The sequence below is a fragment of the Desarmillaria tabescens genome, assembly GCF_030435595.1.
Source record: "Desarmillaria tabescens strain CCBAS 213 chromosome Unknown EV420scaffold_27, whole genome shotgun sequence".
Taxonomy (NCBI): Eukaryota; Fungi; Basidiomycota; class Agaricomycetes; order Agaricales; family Physalacriaceae; genus Desarmillaria; species Desarmillaria tabescens.
In genome coordinates, this window is record NW_026848326.1 from 439,825 (window position 1) to 459,579 (window position 19,755).

At 44.3% G+C, this 19,755-nt stretch overlaps 4 protein-coding genes across 4 annotated transcripts; 2 read left to right on the top strand and 2 right to left on the bottom strand.

Moving 5' to 3' along the window:
* Positions 1-2,199: 2,199 nt before the first annotated feature.
* On the bottom strand, positions 2,200-5,446 carry EV420DRAFT_606319 (uncharacterized protein). The gene is made up of 13 exons (XM_060482780.1): positions 5,051-5,446; positions 4,920-5,000; positions 4,624-4,866; positions 4,328-4,560; positions 4,040-4,270; positions 3,768-3,987; positions 3,619-3,713; positions 3,267-3,558; positions 3,087-3,205; positions 2,966-3,033; positions 2,800-2,913; positions 2,648-2,749; positions 2,200-2,598 (listed from the first exon to the last, which is right to left on the bottom strand). Exons 1-12 carry the CDS (start codon positions 5,234-5,236, stop codon positions 2,652-2,654), a joined length of 1,980 nt encoding a protein of 659 aa, XP_060328622.1. The 5' UTR covers positions 5,237-5,446; the 3' UTR covers positions 2,200-2,598; positions 2,648-2,651.
* A 1,951-nt stretch (positions 5,447-7,397) lies between these two features.
* Positions 7,398-8,201, bottom strand: EV420DRAFT_1645129 (uncharacterized protein; the record flags this gene model as incomplete). The annotated part of the gene is made up of 2 exons (XM_060477739.1): positions 7,398-8,081; positions 8,136-8,201. 2 exons carry the CDS (start codon positions 8,199-8,201, stop codon positions 7,398-7,400), a joined length of 750 nt encoding a protein of 249 aa, XP_060328623.1.
* A 2,043-nt stretch (positions 8,202-10,244) lies between these two features.
* EV420DRAFT_1765801 (uncharacterized protein) lies at positions 10,245-12,816 on the top strand. The gene is made up of 9 exons (XM_060480844.1): positions 10,245-10,812; positions 10,862-10,957; positions 11,012-11,109; positions 11,164-11,334; positions 11,387-11,575; positions 11,628-11,812; positions 11,869-12,133; positions 12,184-12,676; positions 12,734-12,816. Coding segments are annotated over exons 1-9 (1,812 nt in total). The 5' UTR covers positions 10,245-10,498; the 3' UTR covers positions 12,735-12,816.
* A 297-nt stretch (positions 12,817-13,113) lies between these two features.
* EV420DRAFT_1621492 (uncharacterized protein) lies at positions 13,114-15,098 on the top strand (the record flags this gene model as incomplete). Its single annotated transcript, XM_060475704.1, has 11 exons — positions 13,114-13,243; positions 13,274-13,287; positions 13,324-13,383; positions 13,420-13,470; positions 13,498-13,529; positions 13,557-13,576; positions 13,600-13,604; positions 13,657-13,896; positions 13,947-14,091; positions 14,173-14,276; positions 14,355-15,098. 11 exons carry the CDS (start codon positions 13,114-13,116, stop codon positions 15,096-15,098), a joined length of 1,545 nt encoding a protein of 514 aa, XP_060328625.1.
* Positions 15,099-19,755: the final 4,657 nt, after the last annotated feature.

Sequence of the window (19,755 nt, forward strand, 5' to 3'; positions counted from 1 at the left end):
GGGCCATGTTAGGTCATGGCCATCATATATCAGCGGAAATAAACATCTCTAGCGGCATCTAGGGTCTCTGAATGCTATTTTACAAGAGGGGGGCAAAAAATTTTTAAGGACCTTTTGGACCGACCAACCGACCAACCCGATGTGCTGGCTTGCCGGGCCGCAACCCCCTTGATTACTCCGAAGCACATTCTCCATCTTAATCACCGCTTCACAATAGACCTCAATCTCCCAATTCCCATCATCTCTCTCATAGTCAAATTCTCCCAGAAGTGCCTTCGCTAGCTCTAAATGCAGGTCCTCATTCAAATGTGTTTCCGTTCCCTCTTCCAAACCCTCTGGTGGTGGAATCAAGGAATTACCACCCAATGCGCCTTCTTCACCGTAAAAAGGGTCATTGGCAGTCTCAATATCGTCGCCTACATCCCCCGTCCAGTAACCCCTTCGGATTGCTTGTTCTCAGCTCAATTTGTACATTGCAATGGGTGTGCGATGGCTGGCTGTCCTGATCTTGTGATGGTTCCATGCATCATGAGTCCCGTTCAAAGGGCTCTGGATACACAGTTGAAATACCAGAAATAGGCAAAGACAGTGGACAGGATTCTCCTTATCCCAAAGATTATTAGTCTCCAGGTAGTCAAAGATCTGATGAAATGTTTCCAGAGAATCCTTGCATACATCTAGCCAGAGACGCTCAATCCGAACATTGTTTGTAGGTCTGTCAATGTTTATTGATTAGTTTGTCTGGGATCACAGGAGAAATGTCTGCCTTACCTTCCACGAAGATATGCACAATGTTCTCTCCCCCAATGCTCAATCATCACCATCTCAATGCCATTGTTTTCTGTTCCATAGTCTCCTTGAATGCGACTGGGCCAACCAAATATTGCAATAGCTCTTCTAAAGCAGTCAAGAACAGTCTCTGATCTTTTATTGGAGCAGAATTTGAGGTATATGATCAGATGGGAGTGCCCATCAACACAACCATGAACCCAAAAGCCCCAGTGCCGTAGTTTTTCATTTCCATCCTGATGCCAAAGTGCATTGGAACCTCTAACCTTGTAGACATGACGTTTGATTATTCCAACCCACTTATGACCAATGTGTCAGCTCAGCTCATTGATCGCTTTTCAGAAAAGAGAGTGATACCTTACAAGGACACCAATAGCATCCACTCGTCTGAGGCTTTCCTGAACTCTTTCATGTGGAAGATGAATACCCTTTGCTTCTAAGTGTCCAAGAATGATCACCAACCCAATAAAGGGATGTGCAAGTGATATTTCAGCCATGGTATCATCCAGCTCAGCATCACTGATTACAGTGAACTCTGGCCATTCAGATGGTATGCCAGCATGCTTCAGATGGTTGTATATTGTTCCCCAAGTGATGCCCATTGCCTTAGCAATATCGTCCCAGCTATTTCCGAGGTTATGCAACAGACAAGCCCGTTGGAGGTCAATATCGTACCGTGGTTGGCCTGGCTGCCCAGTGTGAATGCAAGGAAGGTAGGCAGATGAGGCAGGAGGTGGATGTGCAAGAAAATGCTCGAGAGGAAGCAAAAATTTGTTCACAAGTGTGAGAAGCTCTTCGATATCTTCAATAGATGTTGCGCCATAAGGATCATGGAAAGAATGGAGGATTGTACGTATCACAATAAGTTGGTGAACAACATGCTCCACAGCTGCTGAATCTGTATTGGGGAATGAGTCAATGATGAATTGAGCTTCAGAGGTAATATTGTGGCTCTCTGTGAAGAACTGATAGACAGGATCATGTCTTCCTCCCTCCTGGCTGTCGCTCATGGCGGTTATGTAGCAAGTTTCAAGTTTGACATTGAGACTCAGAGTTACCAAGCCAATACAAAATTCAGTATCATGACACATCATGTTTTGCGATAAGACCAGCATTATATACTGTAAAACACAGTAGTACTACTTTCCATACAAAATATGCTATCTAGGATGATATGGATAATCCTGCACAAAAGACCTAATACCCCTTGGGCCATACATAAGTACCTTCTATCCGTTCTCGCCAAAGGTTCAGTGCCAGTGTGAATACCAAACAGATTTGCTGCCATTCCTCTGACTGTGTGCAGTTTTTATCAACATGATAAACCTAGAAAGATGCAATGAAGATGTATACGGTCTGAGCACTCAGGAACATACCAGGTGAATTTTCTTCCATTGCGTGGTTGGCTGTATACTGTCCTTGAAAATATCTGTCAGTCGTGGTTTGCAGTTGGGATCTGGGTGGCCGAAATCATTAAGTAATCCTGAGAGAAAATGTGGCCACTTGATGTCGGGATCCTTGTGTGTGTATTTGCAAGTTCTTGCACTTCTTGAACTCAAGAGGGTGGCACCTTGGCGACACTGATAGGCAATGGTCTTGGTTTAGACAATGATCCTGGCTTCGGGGTGGTGCTCTCTGAGGATGCTTTGGGAAACGAACCAGATGACTTCTTAGATCATCCAGAAGAAGCTGAGAAGGGTCGCTTTCCTGGATATCGTGCAGAGGGTTTTGGTTTGACAGAGCCTGGTGGACCAGCTGCCCAGTGTCTCGATGAGAATGTGTTTGTGCTGTCCTTCTTCGGCTTTCTACCTGAAATAACAGGTTAATGACAGGGCAAATTAACAAGAGAATAATATACCTAATCATGAATACTTGTCTGAGATTGCGTCGAAGTCATCCCAGTTGTACTTGGACTGGTCTTCGCTTGAAGAGCCTGGGACATAGGTGAATGTTGGTTTTGCTATGAAAATTGTAAGAGAAAACAACACCTCCTGGATGATAAATACTCACGGTCTGGCACTACTCTCTCTGAATGCCGAACCTGGCACCAAAACTTGATATCTGGTTGATTTGGCTTAACTTTAGTATAGTAGTCGGATTCAAGTGAGTCAGTATTTGTCATGTCTGCAACATAGTGGCATGATGTAAGACTGCATAACAGTTAAATAGCACATACCATCAGGACTGTCAGTTTTGTAATCATGGCCATGTTCACTAGACTTCTTCTGTCGATAATAGCCAGTCCTAAGAAGCGATATCTATTCAATTATGTATGGAAACATCTAGGAAAAATTTACTTTGAGTTTAATGTCGCACCCTTCTTCGGTGACCGTGTCTGCCTTTGAGACCTCCCTGCTCTGCTCGCTTGTCTAACCTTGTCTTTATCTTGCTTCTCCTCCGATGGTGGCTTATATGACTGAAGATTATATGCATAAGCGCATGGTCATTTTTTATTAATGTAGATGACCATGACGCACCTTGATAGTATTTCCCGCTTTACGAGCCAGTCCCTTACACAGCTTTGTGAGAATAGCCAACAAGTCGGAGTATCCATCTGTGTCATATTTGATATTATCGAGCACCGGAACAACAACCAAGGAGTAGAAGCCATCTAGACCGTATCGACCAGTACAGATGGTATCATGGCACATCTGCATTGGGTCAGACAAGCTCCCAAAGGCACTTGAAAGGAGGAACTTGACATGTTCCATCCGGTGCCAGGTGACTGAAATCTGGATCGGCAGTACCAAAGGGGAAGCTATTAGATAGCTACGGATGACAATCAATATCAGTTATTTACAGAACAAGCTATAACACAGTCAAACTCACATTGGATGTCCCTGCCACCTCACTTGGTACATCTGGTAGGCTGGAACAATCCCATGCAGCCTTGGAATCACTCGCAGGCAGAAAAACAGAGGTTGCTAACCAACAGGTCAGCATATAGGGGTTCCCAACACAATGATTCTGATGTGTACCGTCACGGAGTTCATATCCTGGCAACCGTTCGTGCCAGCTTTGGGATCATCAGTGGGAGCATGCTTATCACTAGGATCCGAAACATCATCATCGATGTTGCAATCAGGCTCAAATACAGAAGGAACAGGAATATCAGGCTCTCTATGTGAATGTCCGATCCAGACAAGGTTCGGATATTCGCCACTTTTCACATCGCGAGGCTGGGTGTTGTAAGCGGAACTGGGGGTAGCTGTCAGTATAGGTGTGGTCCAGTAATAGCATGGCAACGCACAATTTGAGAGCCTTGTAATCAAGTTGGTTGTTGGATACCAGGATTGTAGGCTTAAATATTGTGCGCTGACCTTTGTGTTCAGCAGAAGAATCTCCATGCAATACACACCAGCGGCCAGGACGAATAAGATCCTTGAATGCATCCTCGATCAGGCTGATCACCACAAAGCTTGTCGCCTTCTTAGGAATTTGCACCTCACGCACAAAGCGAGCAGTACGAAGTGCAATAAATCTGTAGTTGGCATATTTGTTAGTTGGGATGCAAGGATATGAATTGATGAGAACAGACGCATGCATGCTGACACGTTCAAACTTCCCAGACCACACAACTGACATCTCGCTGACTAGGGCAATCATAAATACTGTGGGCGAGTCGTCATCCTGGGAGGAAGAAGCCTTCGTCTTCTTCGACTGCTTGGTGCCAGATTTCGAATCAGATTCGGTAGTAGTTGCAGCCTTCTTCCGCTTCTTGGGTGGCATCGTATCTTTGCTGTTCTTGCTGATGATTGCTGAAATCTGGCTCTAAGGAAATGTCAGTTTCACAGTTAATTATTCCGGACAGTGGAGAAAAGGGAATATCCTTGCCTTTTGGGCAGGATTGAATGTCTCTCCGCCAATAGTGGGGTCGTTCATCATGGCGCGGGTCATCACCTCATGACATTTTTTTGCCATGGTTGAAAACGTCGAGCCAGATTGAACACTGTCCTGAGTCGGAGTGTCGTTGGGATGGCTCCGCAAGGCTGGGTTTCCTACGGATGAGCGAGAGTTGTAGATAGCATCCTTTGTCACGTTGACATCAATCTGTGGCCTAGCACTATTGAAAGTCGGCTGAAGTTTGATGTCAATCATAGGCGTACTCAAAATTCAGTAACACGAAATACCTTGATATTCCCCGATGTTGCATCAGAGCCAGAGACGGCGACATTGACAGGAGAGAGCTTCGGTGGTGCCTTGAGATGATCCTAGAGTCTATTGAGAAGGATCATAGTAGCAGATTAAATTATCAGCTCACCGGTACATCCTTGATATGAGACGCAGTGGGACATTTGCAGACCCCGCAAACACTCAACACCGGGACATTGTCGAAATCTCCATTGATGGTCTCTGTGGCAACAAAGCCAAATCCGCAGTAGGAGCTGCATTTGGTGGGATCATTGTGGCAAGAGCCAAGGCGGTCGATAGCAATATGTCGCAGCATTATAGCATGCAAATCAATGGAGGAGCTTCAATAGAGGGAGGAGGGAAAACGGAGAGGTAAGAACGAAATTTTCAAGATTTTTGCGAGCGGGCTGGAAATATGTGCAAACAATGATGTGCCTGTGGCCACGGATAATGCAAGAGGGGTATGTCGTCGGGTAGTAGTGTCCATCAGGATAAGTAAAGTACTTGCGAATTTGAAGTAGTGGCGGATCGCTGAGTGGTTGCAAATTGAGAGACACATGTTGCTGATTGTTAGCAAATGGGAAAGTGGCTGTGTGAGCCTAACCCTAGGAAACCACCTGACGGTGAACAAGTGCCTGCATCAAAAGTAGTGCTGGGAACCATCAAAAGTAGTGGTGTCCTCCCTACAAAACAAAAGAATTTTTGTACAGTATAATGCCCATATGAAGATGCCGTTCAAATCTGAGAACTTCTCCGGTAACTGGCCTTTTCCCTACAGAGTAACGTTGTGGCACAACCGAAACTAAGATAAATGTAGCTCACAGTTATACAGTTGCCCAGTTCTTGCCTTGAAGCGATACATGTCTGGTATGAAATAATCATAGGTGCATGTTAACAAGACAGAGGTGGATATCGCACCATAATAGTAATGCTCGAAGGTCGAGTGAATCTTCTCAGAAGTCTCAGCAGGATAGGCTCCCAGTCATCGATGGTCCCAAAATTCTATGCAGCCCTGTCGCATTCGGGGTTCCGCCATCGAGGAGACGAGTGCAACGAGGATTCGTGAATGTCGCATCGGGAGTTTGAAGACAGCATGAAACATGACTGGTGGCATTTCTATTGCTGCATAACGCATCGAAATTGTGAACGTGGTGGTGGTAGGAGATCAACGGAGCTGCCAGCGGCTTCAACCAGGACCTGATGCTTGCCGGGCCGTTCATTGCTGGGACCCCGGTTACTTACCTACCAATGCTATGTCACCATGACTACTTTACAGATTCCTGGTTTCCCTTCTTACTTCGATACTATTTGACATGGCATAGGAAATTCAGCAACCATCCGGTGATTGTTTTTGCTCACAAATTTGAGAGTGATTGCCTGGTCCTGCACATATCCCCACCTCACACGGCACACGGCCATATGTTGCATCGTCCTAAGATGACAGTCTCGAGTTTCTTCAGAATGCGCTTGCGATGTAGTCTACTCACTATGTACAAATGGGAAAAACAGTACGACAGGCATGGGCAGATACAGATAATAACCACAAATTTTGTGTTGGAACAAGTCCCCACAGAAACTGATAGAAATCAGCAGAGGATCATCATGATCTGAGTGCATGCACACTGCAATTGTTGCATCACTTCTCCATAAGTAATACTAAAGCCTCGAGCATCAGATGGCACCTAATCCCTATATATGCACCAAGGACACCGCACACTACTTTGGAACAAGCGAGAGACGAAGCTGAACTTCCCACAATACTGCTAGGCTATAAAAGGTCAGGTCCTGCCGATCCCTTCTCGAATCCTCTTGGAAAATCATAGATACATACACGAATAAGTACTCAGACATAAGGTAAGATTCAACATCGTCCCTTAGTCCAGAAGAAAATTTCCGCCTATAGCTGCTATGAAAGCCACGAGGAAGTCAGTCAGCAATTCAGTGGATAGATAAATAGCTCGCATAGGTTTCTTGTACAAATCAACATGAACGTGTGCAATCCCATGGCTCATCAAAATAGGAAGATTTTCCTCAACGGCGGATTTCATCATGGAATGCTTCAATGCTAGTATTATATTACTCATGGTGAAGAGAGTAACAACAAGCGAGTGGATGGAAGTCTGAGACAGAGCAATGTCCAATCTCTTCCAACCACCATAGTCTGCTAATGTACCAACCAGATTCATGGTCATGCAGACAAAGAGTTGCATACAAGAGCATTGCATGGTTACGTAGCGCTTGAAATGTTCGATCCACCAGTTGAAGATGTCTAGGCAAAAATCAGATGTCTCGATCAGGATAGATTTCAAGCATTCAATAGGGAGATGCTGGGACCGATCTGTAAGGGTATCATCAGCTAATGTTTGTCCTGCAGAAAGATGACACATAATACCTTCTGGTCATGTTAACAATTGAGAGACGCAAAGAACCTCGAGAGAATGCGCAGTCAGGTTCATCAGTCACCACGCCTCATCAAATCAGCCAGCATCGTCTAGGAACACATCAAGAATGCGCAGGCTCTGCAGATTCACAGGGGAGAGAGCATGCGACAACAGCATAGCTGGTATCTGACTCATTTTCTGGAGAGATAGCTCAATGATATGCGGGCGGTGAGAAGTGTGGAACGGAGGACGGTCGCTGCTATCGACGGTTGTCATAAAACAGGAAAACTGGCAGAGGTTGGATGAGTGAGATAAGAATGAATAGAAAGTGTTAGAATCAGGAAAATGTGTGTGCATAAGGGTGATGGATATGAAGGACCGCAATGCTAGGGAATCAATGAATCGCTGAGATATGGATTTCCAGTTCATCCCGCAGAGCATGATGGTATTGACGTTGTGGAGCGCATCAACGAGGGAAGGAAGCCCCGTTAAGGTGGATATCGTTGGATAGTATCTGCCACAGAGCCGACTCTGAAATATGATGGTGAGGGATGTGGTGAATGAGTGGACTTGGGAGAGGGGAAGGAGCTTTTCATAATCGGGGATCAACCAAATTGTGATGTGACCAAATAGGTGCTTTCGAGTTCTACAGACAAAGATACTGCTGGCGAGGGCACATGCTTTGAGGGCATGCTGGGTGCTCTTTGGGTCCAGGTAGTTGTAGATCTCATCGATGATAGCGTTCATGAGTTCCTGAGGAAGGGGGTTGATAAGAGTCGTCTGGAGAGTAAATGGGTCAGCAATGGGAATATTGTTCACTGTGAACATAGTTACCTTGCTGGTAGTATTAGCATGGTAAGCATTTTCCAGTATCTGTAACAATACATCTGGTGCTGCCATTTGGATTACACCAGAGTCCTGGAGAATATCATGACATACATCGAAAGAGCCCCAGAACGAAACGCATGATTATATGTTGCACCGTTCCAAAATGGCAGCTGTTGGGATTTGGCAATCCGGCATCATGCTGGGTTCACTTATTAAGGTAGAAGTCTTAGGAAAAGCGTGGAAAGTTCTAGTAAAAGTACATTTGGTATATAAGTAGGTACTTTAGTGTAGATCCTCATGCATTTGCAGAGCTCAGCCAAGCGCAATTCTATTGGCTTGCTACTGTGCATGTGACACTGAGAATAAACTGATACCCCGTTTTCCAACAGCAGCCTTAGATATCAAATTGAGAATGACCTTGTCATCTTCTCACTAGTTCAAAGAGTGAAAGATATAGTTGCGGGCAGATAAGATAGGGCTCAGGTGGGAACGACTACCAAGGGGGTCCTAATAATGAATTAAAAGACAGTGGATTGATTAAATAATTTTGTGCACCGGCGATGGACCTACCTACCTTCACATGACATTTATGATGTCATTATGCTAAATTTGGGTATCTTTCGACTCAATTTGGTGAATATTTTGTCTGAAATAGCTGTGATATTAATATTGAAAGTGTTTTAAACATAATCTGTACACTATCAAGTTTAAATCATGGCTGTGCTCTAATGGGATGTCGTAATGTCATCATGTCCAGTCAGCAGGGCCACTTTGCAATGGCATTGACTTAGTGTTGGTATCGCTAGGTATGATGCCCTAAGGTAAGTAGCACACTCAGTAACATATACTGTATCATGTATACTCTAAAATTTACCTTTGAAGTCGATTTTTAAACCCTTAAAATGGTGGTCAACTTTTTTTTTTGTGACATCTGGCTGGACCTACCTACCTACCTGGTGTGCCAGGCCAGAATTCCGGTACCCCCTTGACGACTACATCACATGAAATGTGACATTGAGTGACAACCTCATTTATGACATGTCTGGCTGTATGCTCTACATGTTTCTGGAGGCCTTGAGGGTCCCTTTCATCATAAACACACATTATATAGGGTAGAGCATCCTTACAAACAATTTCAGATACTTCAGATAGGATATTGAAACTCATCCTAATTTAGATATGTCAGAAGGAAAATCTATCAATCCAGTACAAGGTCCAAAAAAAAATAAAACAGCTCTGAGGGAAGTGTCAGAATTTACTTTTTGAGCTTTGTTCAGAGCCAGATTTCCCAAAAGTAGGTGTGTCCTGTCTCTGATAGAGATTTACAGAGATTTATGGAGTTTGTCACAGATATCACATGAATATCATGTGATGTGATTGTTCTCACCTGAGCAGGACCCATGTTTATACCCCTTGAGGTTAGGGCAAAAGTCCAGACAAAATGGGTGGTTTTTGGACTTGAGGTTGAGGGCAAATCCAGACAAAATGGCTGCTAGGTGGCCAGAGGTTAGATCAACAATCTGGACAAGTGATGACAACTACAGCAATGTTAGGCCATAGTCTGGATATGACAGCTGGCATGTGCTGACTGACCATTGTCCACTTATACTACTGACTATTATTAACCATTAGACTTTGTTCCTACAGGTTCCTACTTTGTTTGAAGCCATTTCTTGTTCCTTTGTCCTATTGTGAATTTTCCATCGACACCCAACTGAGTTTAATCAATATTCCTGGCAAAGAATGATGACCAAAAAGATGCTGAATTTGAATAAGTACTGTAGAATACTGTTCTTTTGAATTTTACTACAATCCTTCACCCTGCTAGCATTATTATGCATGAAATACTACCTGTCTATGCTGACGATGAACTTGATGAGCTCACCAAGCTCGACACTGCCTGGAACAAGAATGAATGGATTGGCTGTGGTCACAGCGACAAGGATGGCAGCGACGGATGTTCTGAGTTTTTTGCCCGGACCTGGCAATATCATTGGTGTATAGTAGTGTCTACCACTGGATAGTAGTAGGCACTGGTAGATGTTGTTGTATGACGTATTCTAATTTCATATAAGGTACATCACTGATCGTGATTAGATAATGCTAGAATTTCATCTTTTTCTGGTACCTCACCCTGATCGACTATCGCACTGGATTTCACTGTCATATACTATGTGCTACTATGTGTCGGTGTTGCATCAGTTGTATCGGCCCGTCCGTCGGGATTATATTCTCCTGCTAATTTCCATTGCCTTCCACAATATTCTACGGTACCTCGCTGTGCCTGGTTTTGGCAGCCCATCCGATTGAACCTCTGCGCCAAGTCGGTCGTATCAAATACCTGATTCCCCTGTTATCCCTCCAAGATCATGGAACCTCTGTCATTTAAAGGCAAGCTGTCGACAAACTGCAAGAAGCATAGCTTCCTTTGGCCACTTTCTTGCCAACTTGGCCTTCGGAACCGTGCTGAGGACCAGACGAAGTTCACCAATAAGAATCTCATTGCTGATATCATTGCTCATTTTCGACAGAACCCTGCACTTTTGGGGGACGTCCTCTACGAGAAACTATGCATCCCAGGGATGGACTCGATAGCTCAAGCGGGCGACGTTGGGGAACCAAATCCAGCTAATGAGGCCAGCGCTGTTAATAGGGGTTCAAAGCGAGGCGAGGCAGGTTCAAGGTGCGAGTTTTATTTTATATAGGAGTGTTTTTCTGACTGGCTCTGCCAGTAACGCTCAAGGTACCAAAAAGATGAAGAAAAGCTCCGACAAGGACATAGAGGACGATTTGGCGGAGGAGGAAGAAAAAGGGTCCACGGCCACAGGGTGCGTTCACTGTAATTCAATCTCATCTCTGGCGTTTATCCTCCGCATTTTCAGAGTACTCAAAACGCTCCTTTTGTCAAAAATGCCAGTCGCACCCCCGGCAAGCCATGTTCGCCTAGGAAATACGATGACCAAGGGTGCTGAAGGGAAAGGTAAGTCATATTTGACTTATAGCGAGACAAGAGATTATTAATTTACTGTGGCAGGTAAAGCTACAGTTGACGACTCCAGCTCCACATCCAGTCGAGCATCGTCGGTTAGCAAAGCAGAGCAGGATAGAGACTTAGAGATCTCCGACAATAGGACTGTCAGGGCCAATCAAGCGGTGGAGAACTCTGGGTCATACACTATCATGAAGACCATCCGAGAACCATACAGTACGTATTTCAAGGCTTTGTAAACCGTGTCCACACTTACAGTTCCATTTAGTGTCTGTTAACCTTGTTCTGGTCGACAGGAATCTGAATAAACTGCAAGAATCAGCATATGAGGTTGGCTTGTCGATGGAGAAGGTGAAAATATATTCACATTCCGAGCCAGGCCAGGGTGGTCGACGATTTGCGGTGAAGTATTCAGAGATTCTTCCAGAGTTGGTTGCCACGTCTTCTCCAACAAAAGGTTCGTTTCACTGCCCTCTCGTTTTTCTCAATGGACTGACTTCATTGGTCAGAGCGAGGTGGTCGATTTATGAGACCAGGAATTGTGCAGCCAGATAGGTTGATGTACCTTGGACCCGTCGAAAGCTTTCAGAGCATGAATCCCCTGCCAATCGTTCCACGTGCTGACTTTTGTGATGTGACAAAGCTTGGGGATGACGTGTGGGTTGCGGATATCTTTCAGGAGATAGACAACAAGGTGAGTTGACGGTTTTGTCTCACTTTTGTGGTAGAATGTGCTCACCATCATGATAGAGTTCCTCTACAAAGGTCAAAAACACTCTCCAGGCCGAGAACAAGCAAGATGCAGAGAAATCTGGCATCGACGAGGATGTTGTGAAATATATTCAAAACGACATCATGCAGCTTCCCACCGGATCAGAGGAGCACAGAATATTTACCTCACGGGCTGAGACAGCTCATGCGGCGCTTATACGCTACAAGAGGTTTGAGGAGAACCTGGCAAAGCTTCCTGATGCTTGGAGCGCCGGAAAGGAGGGAAGTTTCAAGATTTCTAAAGGTATGCTGCATTCATGTACGTTTATTCAATTAATCTTAGACACAACTTAGATGATCCCCAATTCCCCGGCGTCACATTCACCGAAGGTGATTTACACCAGATATTTCACTTCAAGCCCGCCAACCACAGCAAGAACAAGAGACGATTCAGCAAACGCACCCGTGAGCGCCATCCCAAAACCATTGGTGCCTGGTTCAAGGATCCAGACGGCGCTATGAACGATATATACGGCACTATGAAGTTATCAGAATTTGATGCTGAACTTCAACAGCTTGACATAGCGAAGGATGCCGAAGTAGACAAGAAGAAGAGAGAGAGAAAGAGACTCTTTAAGGTGGAGAGGTCGGATCACTCAGGTGAGGAGAGTAAGAGCAGTCATCGAAGAGGCAAGGGTTCATCAAAGGGCAAGCAGAAGCGGGCGAAGGCTAGTCCATCGGGTTCTTCGTCGGAAGAATCTTCTTCCGAGGAAGAGAAGCGCCCAAGGAAGAAAACCAAGCATGCTAAGGTTTCCTCCTCCAAGGCTTCGATGTCGAAGGCTAGTTGGTATGTGGACCTTGATTCTGATGATCTGGATGGTGATGAATCAATTTTTCATTGCAGAGATGATGATGCCTAGTTATTACATAGAGCGTAGTTATAACTAAATACATAGGTACCTGAGCGTAAATGAAATTCATCTTCCTATCTTGACCTTGAACCACATTGTGCATAGTATGCCCAGATCTGCCCAGAGCCTCGTTAATGCTCTATGCGTCTATTTCCCTCCAGGACTATCTATTGAAAATGTTGTGCTAGTGCTGGGCACATTCTTATCACTGTACCCTCTCGTGCAACTTCATAATAACCAGCGCCATGATCCGAATCAGCGGCAACGGACAGCATGGATGACTGGATTGATTGCCATCCTTGCAAAATCTTTCGACCCTCATGATACGGAGGGATGGATTGATGAAGAAGAAAAGTTTGTCCTTGCTCAAAACATGGCCAACGACGCAGATATCCTCTATGAATTCCTTGGTGTTGACATGACAAAGCCGCTTTCAGAGATCTTCTCTCAGCCTTCTCCCATCCTCACGACTGATCTACTGCGCTGTATTGTATGTCCCCATGGTACAGAATACACAACCCTACGCCGCAGAGAAGACATTCAAACAGTGTCTCTTCTCACTGCAAACCGAACCTGGACACAGGCATACCTTGCTGTCACTGAATGCAAGGTCTGCCGCACGCAGTATTATCCCGATCGCTACGTATACAAGGGGCCTACCCCAGGAAATCGTCTTCAGAGGCTTCGCTGTGATACACAGTACCTTCGCATCTTGAAGCATGGAGTCTGGGTTGATAGATCTATCACACTTGATCAGGAGGAGGCGATACTAAGCTTCCACTGCAGTTGGTCAAGTTTTGCAGACTGGACCAATAGGAGGATAAAGACCGGACGCAGTCTAACTTTCCGGCAATAGCAGCACCTGTTCATCGAGCACTTCTCACGGCATCTTCTGGTTGCGCATGGAATAAACGAGACATTCTCTTGTGCTGCCAATTCAAAGACCGATGTTCTGGTGTCAGCAGTGAGAGAAGAGATAGGGAGAGATGGTGGGATCGTTCCTGGTGCCATGGAACATGCGTGTATGGACTGCACCCACAAGAAGTGCTATCGGCAGGATTTGATTGACGAGGGAGCCGATTTTGGAGAGGAAGTTGGCTTGATTGCAGGTGAAGATGATGTTGAAGGACTTGAGGGCTCTAGCGAAGAGATCAATGTATGTTTATTCTGATCAAGATTTTGATTTCCATCTAATGATGCATGTAGAATACAGAGCCAGATCTGGAAAACGGTGACTCGGAAATTGACACTGTGGATCAACTTTATGCGCAAGTGCTTGCAGAGAATGAGTTGGCACCAGAAGGACCACGGGGATACTCACGTTTGGCTGTGATAGATGGCAAAACCATGCGTCACTGAGTATGTTGTAACCCAACCAATATGCATGAAGATTAATGTCTGACAGTTTTTATTTAGATTTGCGCAGTGCCAGGCTGTACAGGAGCCTTAACAAACTACAAGAAAGGGAGATTCTGTCGGGATCATGCTCTTGAAGGGCTTGATGATATTTGTGGAATTGTCTCCTGTGGACGGCCTGTATCACCCCTTGGTTCGCTAACTTGCGACAATCCTTCTCACCGCACATGGTATGAGAAATACTGCAAATGATTCAAGCGCATGACATTCCCCGGGGTGCAGAGAGTCATACAAGCACAGCAGGCTCATGCTATAGATTCCCTAATAGACTCATCGATGACTCCTGCGACCACTGGCAATGTCCCATTCCGAGTTGAGCTTCCAGAGCTCAAAGGTTTGGCTGGGAACAAGATTGTTCACACATTCCGAGCCAGAACCACATATTGTCTTCAGACAGTTCAATGGGCTTGCAGTACACCGATTGGATGGGGAAAGTGTTTTACAGCAGAAAGTCCTTCACAAGTCCTCACAATCATCGACAATATCTGGAAAGACCATTCACAGTACAAGCCGAACTTCATCGCTTACAATTCTTCTTGCAAGCTTCTCCGCCACATTGTCACACAGAATCCCTCGAATCCATGGATATCTTCAACCAAATTCATTGTGGATGCTTGGCATTACATTGGCCATAAGGCTACTGATTCACTTTGCCAGTTATGGTGTAATCCTGCACCAAGGAATGGTGCTCAGCCAGACTTGGTGCTGGTTGAAAATGACAATGATGGACATCCTCATTTGACTCGTGCATTCAATACAGAAACGGCAGAACAGTTCAACGCCTGGTTAAATGGATTCAAGGCACAGCTGCGTCAGATGTCTAATGTGAACTATGACTTCTTTATTCATGCTCTGATGTTGCTATATAAGGAGGATATTGGTCAGAGAATAGAGAAGAAAGAAAGAGAATTGGATGAGCAGTTCTGGGAGGATGTTCTGTAGATGTAGAAGATCTCCCAAACTGAATATGACCATGTAATACAGCAACAGGCAACTGCTGTGTTCAGAACTCATTTGGATAATATAAGGGCTTATATACTGGATATCTACCAAGTTATTGAATACATATGAAGACATAGATAAGTATTTCATCATAAAATATTAATGAAGTGTTCAGTTATAGGCAGAAGGCCTGAAGAAACTTGCGGAAGTTATCAGCACAGCCATACATTTGCGGGGATCATGCATGACTACTTCTATATGTATAGAGACTATCTCAGTGTGTTCTTTATACTATTTCAGTACTCAAGAAATTGTTTACCAAGTATGGGAGTATAAATTATATCCTACAGGCTGCATGTATAGATTTACACTGTATCCATATGGGACAGGGACAGTACCCCACAGGAGGATATAGTATTCTCTAATAGTTTACAGTGAGTTTGTGCTTATCATGAGTGTGAATGTATACTGTATGACAGGAGTTAACACGAGATTTCTGGTGAATGATACTGGATATTCACTATTCACCACTGTAGACTATCATATCCCACTATAGAGGAGTGTTATTTCTCAGTATTATCTTTGTGAATTACAGTGATGTACAGTAGAAATCCCTGGTATACAGTAGAATAATAGTAGAAATATCACATATTCAATAGTGGATGACAGTGTAAGATAGTAGCTTGTGCAGAGGAAACAGATGAGTATTCCACTATACAACACTGTATTCTGCAATATTTCTACTATGCAATGGTGTTATATTGTGTATGTATGTCATATTTTCTCCTCAAAAAACTTCGCTCTGAGCTGAGAAGGAATGTTTGATATAATTGTATCATAGATTACAGTGTTAGATAGTAGATCAAAACATCTGACAATAATGTACGACACTGGAAAGTAGTGGACAGGGCACCTTTGCACAGTGCGGGCTAAATACTGGATGTTCTATACAATATTGTGAAGCACAGAGAATTTAAAAAAATAAAAATAAAAATAAAAAATTCTAGTGATTTTGGAAGGTTAGAGGAGAAATCTGGACAAATTGGCCAGTAGGGCTAGCTTAGGGGAAGAATCCGGACAGATTTTGAGACTTCTGCAGGCAAAAAGTCCAGATAAAATCTTGGATTTGGCCAAAATTTGGCCCTAACCTCTGAGGGCATAAACATGGGTCCTACCTGAGCCTACCTTATCATCTGCATAGGGATCCACACCATACCTGTAATTATGATATTATGGGATGGTTGATACAGGTGTCATAACCAGCCCATCTGTGATCTTAGTGCCCACCATACAGTGTGGTATATGATATGGATTCAACCCGTACTGTTAGGATTGTGCCAATAGGATTGCAGCAGTAAGTGCACTGTAGTGGAATGCCATGGGATGTGTCGGGCGTAGGTGAAGCTATTAGCAATGTCACCCCTGAGCTGAAGCCCTAAGATGGATACAGACGGAAGTCCACGGAGTGGCAGAGGTGAGGTAAGAGATAAGTCTAACAGATCGGAGTTCCACGGACTGGAGAACGAGAGTGTGACTTAGAGTCAGAGAGAGAGATTGGGCTGAACCAAGTTGATATTCGAACTGAGTATCTACAGTGTAGTTCTAAGGCTTATATACTAGTTAGGAGTCCAATCTAGTTCCTACTTGGAGTGGTCTACATTCTAGGGTTGTTGGAGGATGTATTCTACCGGTCGATAGCCGATGGGGACCGATGACATATTCGCTACTGATGTCGGGCTATTGATAAATTGTAATGGAGAAGTGAAATATAAAAAGAATATGAAATGGAATATGAAATAGAAACTGGGAATCGGAATCCATAGGTTTCTGGGCTGTGGCTTGTTGGGTTGAGTGGAAGTTGGGTTTCTGTCAGCATGCTCGTTACACATACTACCCATATGAATGATGGCCGTGTACAGCTGTATATATGGGTATCCAGGATGGCATCATTTTACTTCTAAATAACATCATGATTGATCAGCTCATTGGGAATTCTCACATTCCCTTCTTGTTAAGTGCTGCCATGTCAACAGCAGCCGTCCATGCTCACTCACTGCTCACTGCTGCTTTGTCTTACTATTCCTTTGTAGCTCTCTGCCCTTAGGCTGTCCTTTTCATACCTAGCAGCATCTTGTAGTCACCCCTCTAATCAGTATGCAATATACCCAGAATATCTATGACATTTTCAAAGTAGCAGAAGTTTCAGTCAAAAAATATCCATTGCACCTCTCTCTACCCTCTCTTCATGGCTAATCTTTATCTTTTTGAAATGTATTCTATAGATATAGCTGCTTGCAGCTGTACAACCAAGATGTCCGCCAAAATGCCCCCCTGAAGTGGAGAGACCCATGGTATCCTCCTCATGTCATCCTCCAATGCCATTGCCTTTCATGCAAGTCTGTGGTTCACCATGTCACTCATACTTTTTCTTTCTCCAGTTGCTGGCCTAATCTGTGCCACACCGGTGACACACGTGCAATGTGTTCACACATGTAATTTTGCAAATTCTAGGAATGCAAACATGTGTGTCCCCCGTGAATAATATTAGAGTGCATGTAAGGCATAGAGTGCTACACACTGAGGCAGAAAGCACTATAATAAAAATAATATGAGTAGAGCGCATGGCTTAGACTTAGAGAGGCACACTTGTGCCATTTAAGTGTGCAGTCTCAGTGCTTATACACACACACTGTGCCCTCCTCTGCAGTGTATCACTCAATTAAATTCACTGAAGATAATATATTGAAGGTGCTTTGCACTACATTGATCTATGATGCGCGAACCCTGCCGATCTGGCAATCACCAAGAAACATCATCCTGAACGAAGAATCAACAAGTCCGAATACTCTAAGGAGTTCTCAGCCAGAGAGAAATAAAACCCGCTGCCCATATGAAATATTAAACTAGAAATGGTTGCGCAGCAACCAATAAAATAAAACTCGCTCACTAGATAAGTTGCATGGCACTGTAATTAAATCCGCGGAGCCAATAAGAAGACACATGCCACATGGCATGATGAGGCTAGGCCTTGTCAAGTGGAGAAAACAGCAGTAGCACACGCGCCGACACGGAGTGCTGAGTAAAATAATGATTACTATCACTACGGCTGACATGGTGATGAGCCTCAAGGCTCTGTACGCTCAGAATTCACGGATTTTAGCATTATAATAAATGCCTTGTCCACTTAGCGGACTTTCACTAAGTCAACAATTGCAATCATGGCAATACCCACTCTTACCGCCAACTATCCTTCCCAGCTCATATTCCATATCAATATGCGCCACTTCATTAATGCCGCCAGGCACCTGATTGCAGATCTCACGGATTTAGGACCATCATTGATCGCCCAGCACAGCCATCAATGACATCAGCATCAAGCATCATTTAGAAGAATGCCACAGTCAAAGTACCAACTCCACGGCAAAAGACCTAATACCGTGACCTTTCCACTCACTTTACTAAGGCTGTTACAACGCCAAGATAATGCCGCACACATATACTTCAGTGTACTACCTTCAGTGTACTTTGCCGCAGCAACACAGCAGCCCAAGAGTCCGTATGTCGGGGGAATTCTTTCTGATCACTAAGTCTATATGCGGTAAAACTGTGTGGGTGCTGTTACTTTAGAACTCTGGGAGCACGCATTTTGTATCATTTCTTACCAATCGATGTACTAAGGACTTACTAAGGACTCGTTTCAAGTATTCTAATTTTATTCCGGACTTGTAGTATAAAAGCTAGTGTAGTAGTAGTTGCTAGGGATACAAGTTACTGGACACTAGCGATCATCCACATTATCGACCACCGTTATCGCTTGTACTCGCTGGGAGATAGACAATAACAACATAGTCACTCCAGGTTATACTCTCTGTCACGGCTTTTCTTCCAACAGTATTGGTGTATGCTCATATTGCGCCAATACATGGAATTTGGTGTCCACAACTCGCTTTTATCTTTTAATCCACCAGCATCGTTTCACTTTCACCAGCCAGGATCGTTTTCATCAGTTTTCACCTTCTACGTCGCCACCGTTTTACCGAGCTCAGTTCAGGATCATTATGTCCCCGTGTGGACTCAGATTAGGATCGTTATTGCTGCCAGTAGCATCTGTCATGGAATTTCGGTCAACAGTTTCAGTATAGGATCATCAGTCATGGTATTTGGTATCTTGCCGTCAGTTTCAGTATAGGATAGTCTCCGTGTAGACTCGGGATTAGTATCAGTTTAGTTTTGCCATCGTTAACCTCAGTATAGTTTCAGTATCAGTCCAGCCCAGTCCCAGCCATCATTTTGCCATCACTAGTTCCCCCTCATATCATCGCCAGTTCGTCTTATCTTCGTTTTACTGCCAGTTTCTCGTTTCTCGACTACAGTCTTCGTTTATTGCCATCACGGTATTTGTTATCTTGCCAACAGTATTTCTCTTTGACGGCATTTTCTCTAATTCCATCAACATCGCCCACGGCTTTTACCAGTCAATTGCCGTCACTTCGTTCATGGTTTGCCAGTATTCCCAGTTATACCAGATTCCGTTCCTTCTTGTCTATCGAGACCCTTCCTGGCTTACAGCCAATGTTTTCTAGTACTCGATCATTAAGGGTACTACTTCGCTGACTGAAAAGTCACAGTGTATACTTGTGTTCTTGAGGAATTCATC

Coding starts and splice junctions, on each gene's coding strand:
- EV420DRAFT_606319 (XM_060482780.1), bottom strand. CDS start 5,236: ATGCTGCGACATATTGCTATCGACCGCCTTGGCTCTTGCCACAATGAT. Junction 4,867..4,919: donor CAACATCGGGGAATATCAAG/GTATTTCGTGTT, acceptor ATCAAACTTCAG/CCGACTTTCAATAGTGCTAG. Junction 4,271..4,327: donor GAACGTGTCAGCATGCATGC/GTCTGTTCTCAT, acceptor TGCCAACTACAG/ATTTATTGCACTTCGTACTG.
- EV420DRAFT_1765801 (XM_060480844.1), top strand. CDS start 10,499: ATGGAACCTCTGTCATTTAAAGGCAAGCTGTCGACAAACTGCAAGAAG. Junction 10,958..11,011: donor AAAGGGTCCACGGCCACAGG/GTGCGTTCACTG, acceptor CCGCATTTTCAG/AGTACTCAAAACGCTCCTTT. Junction 12,134..12,183: donor AAGTTTCAAGATTTCTAAAG/GTATGCTGCATT, acceptor GACACAACTTAG/ATGATCCCCAATTCCCCGGC.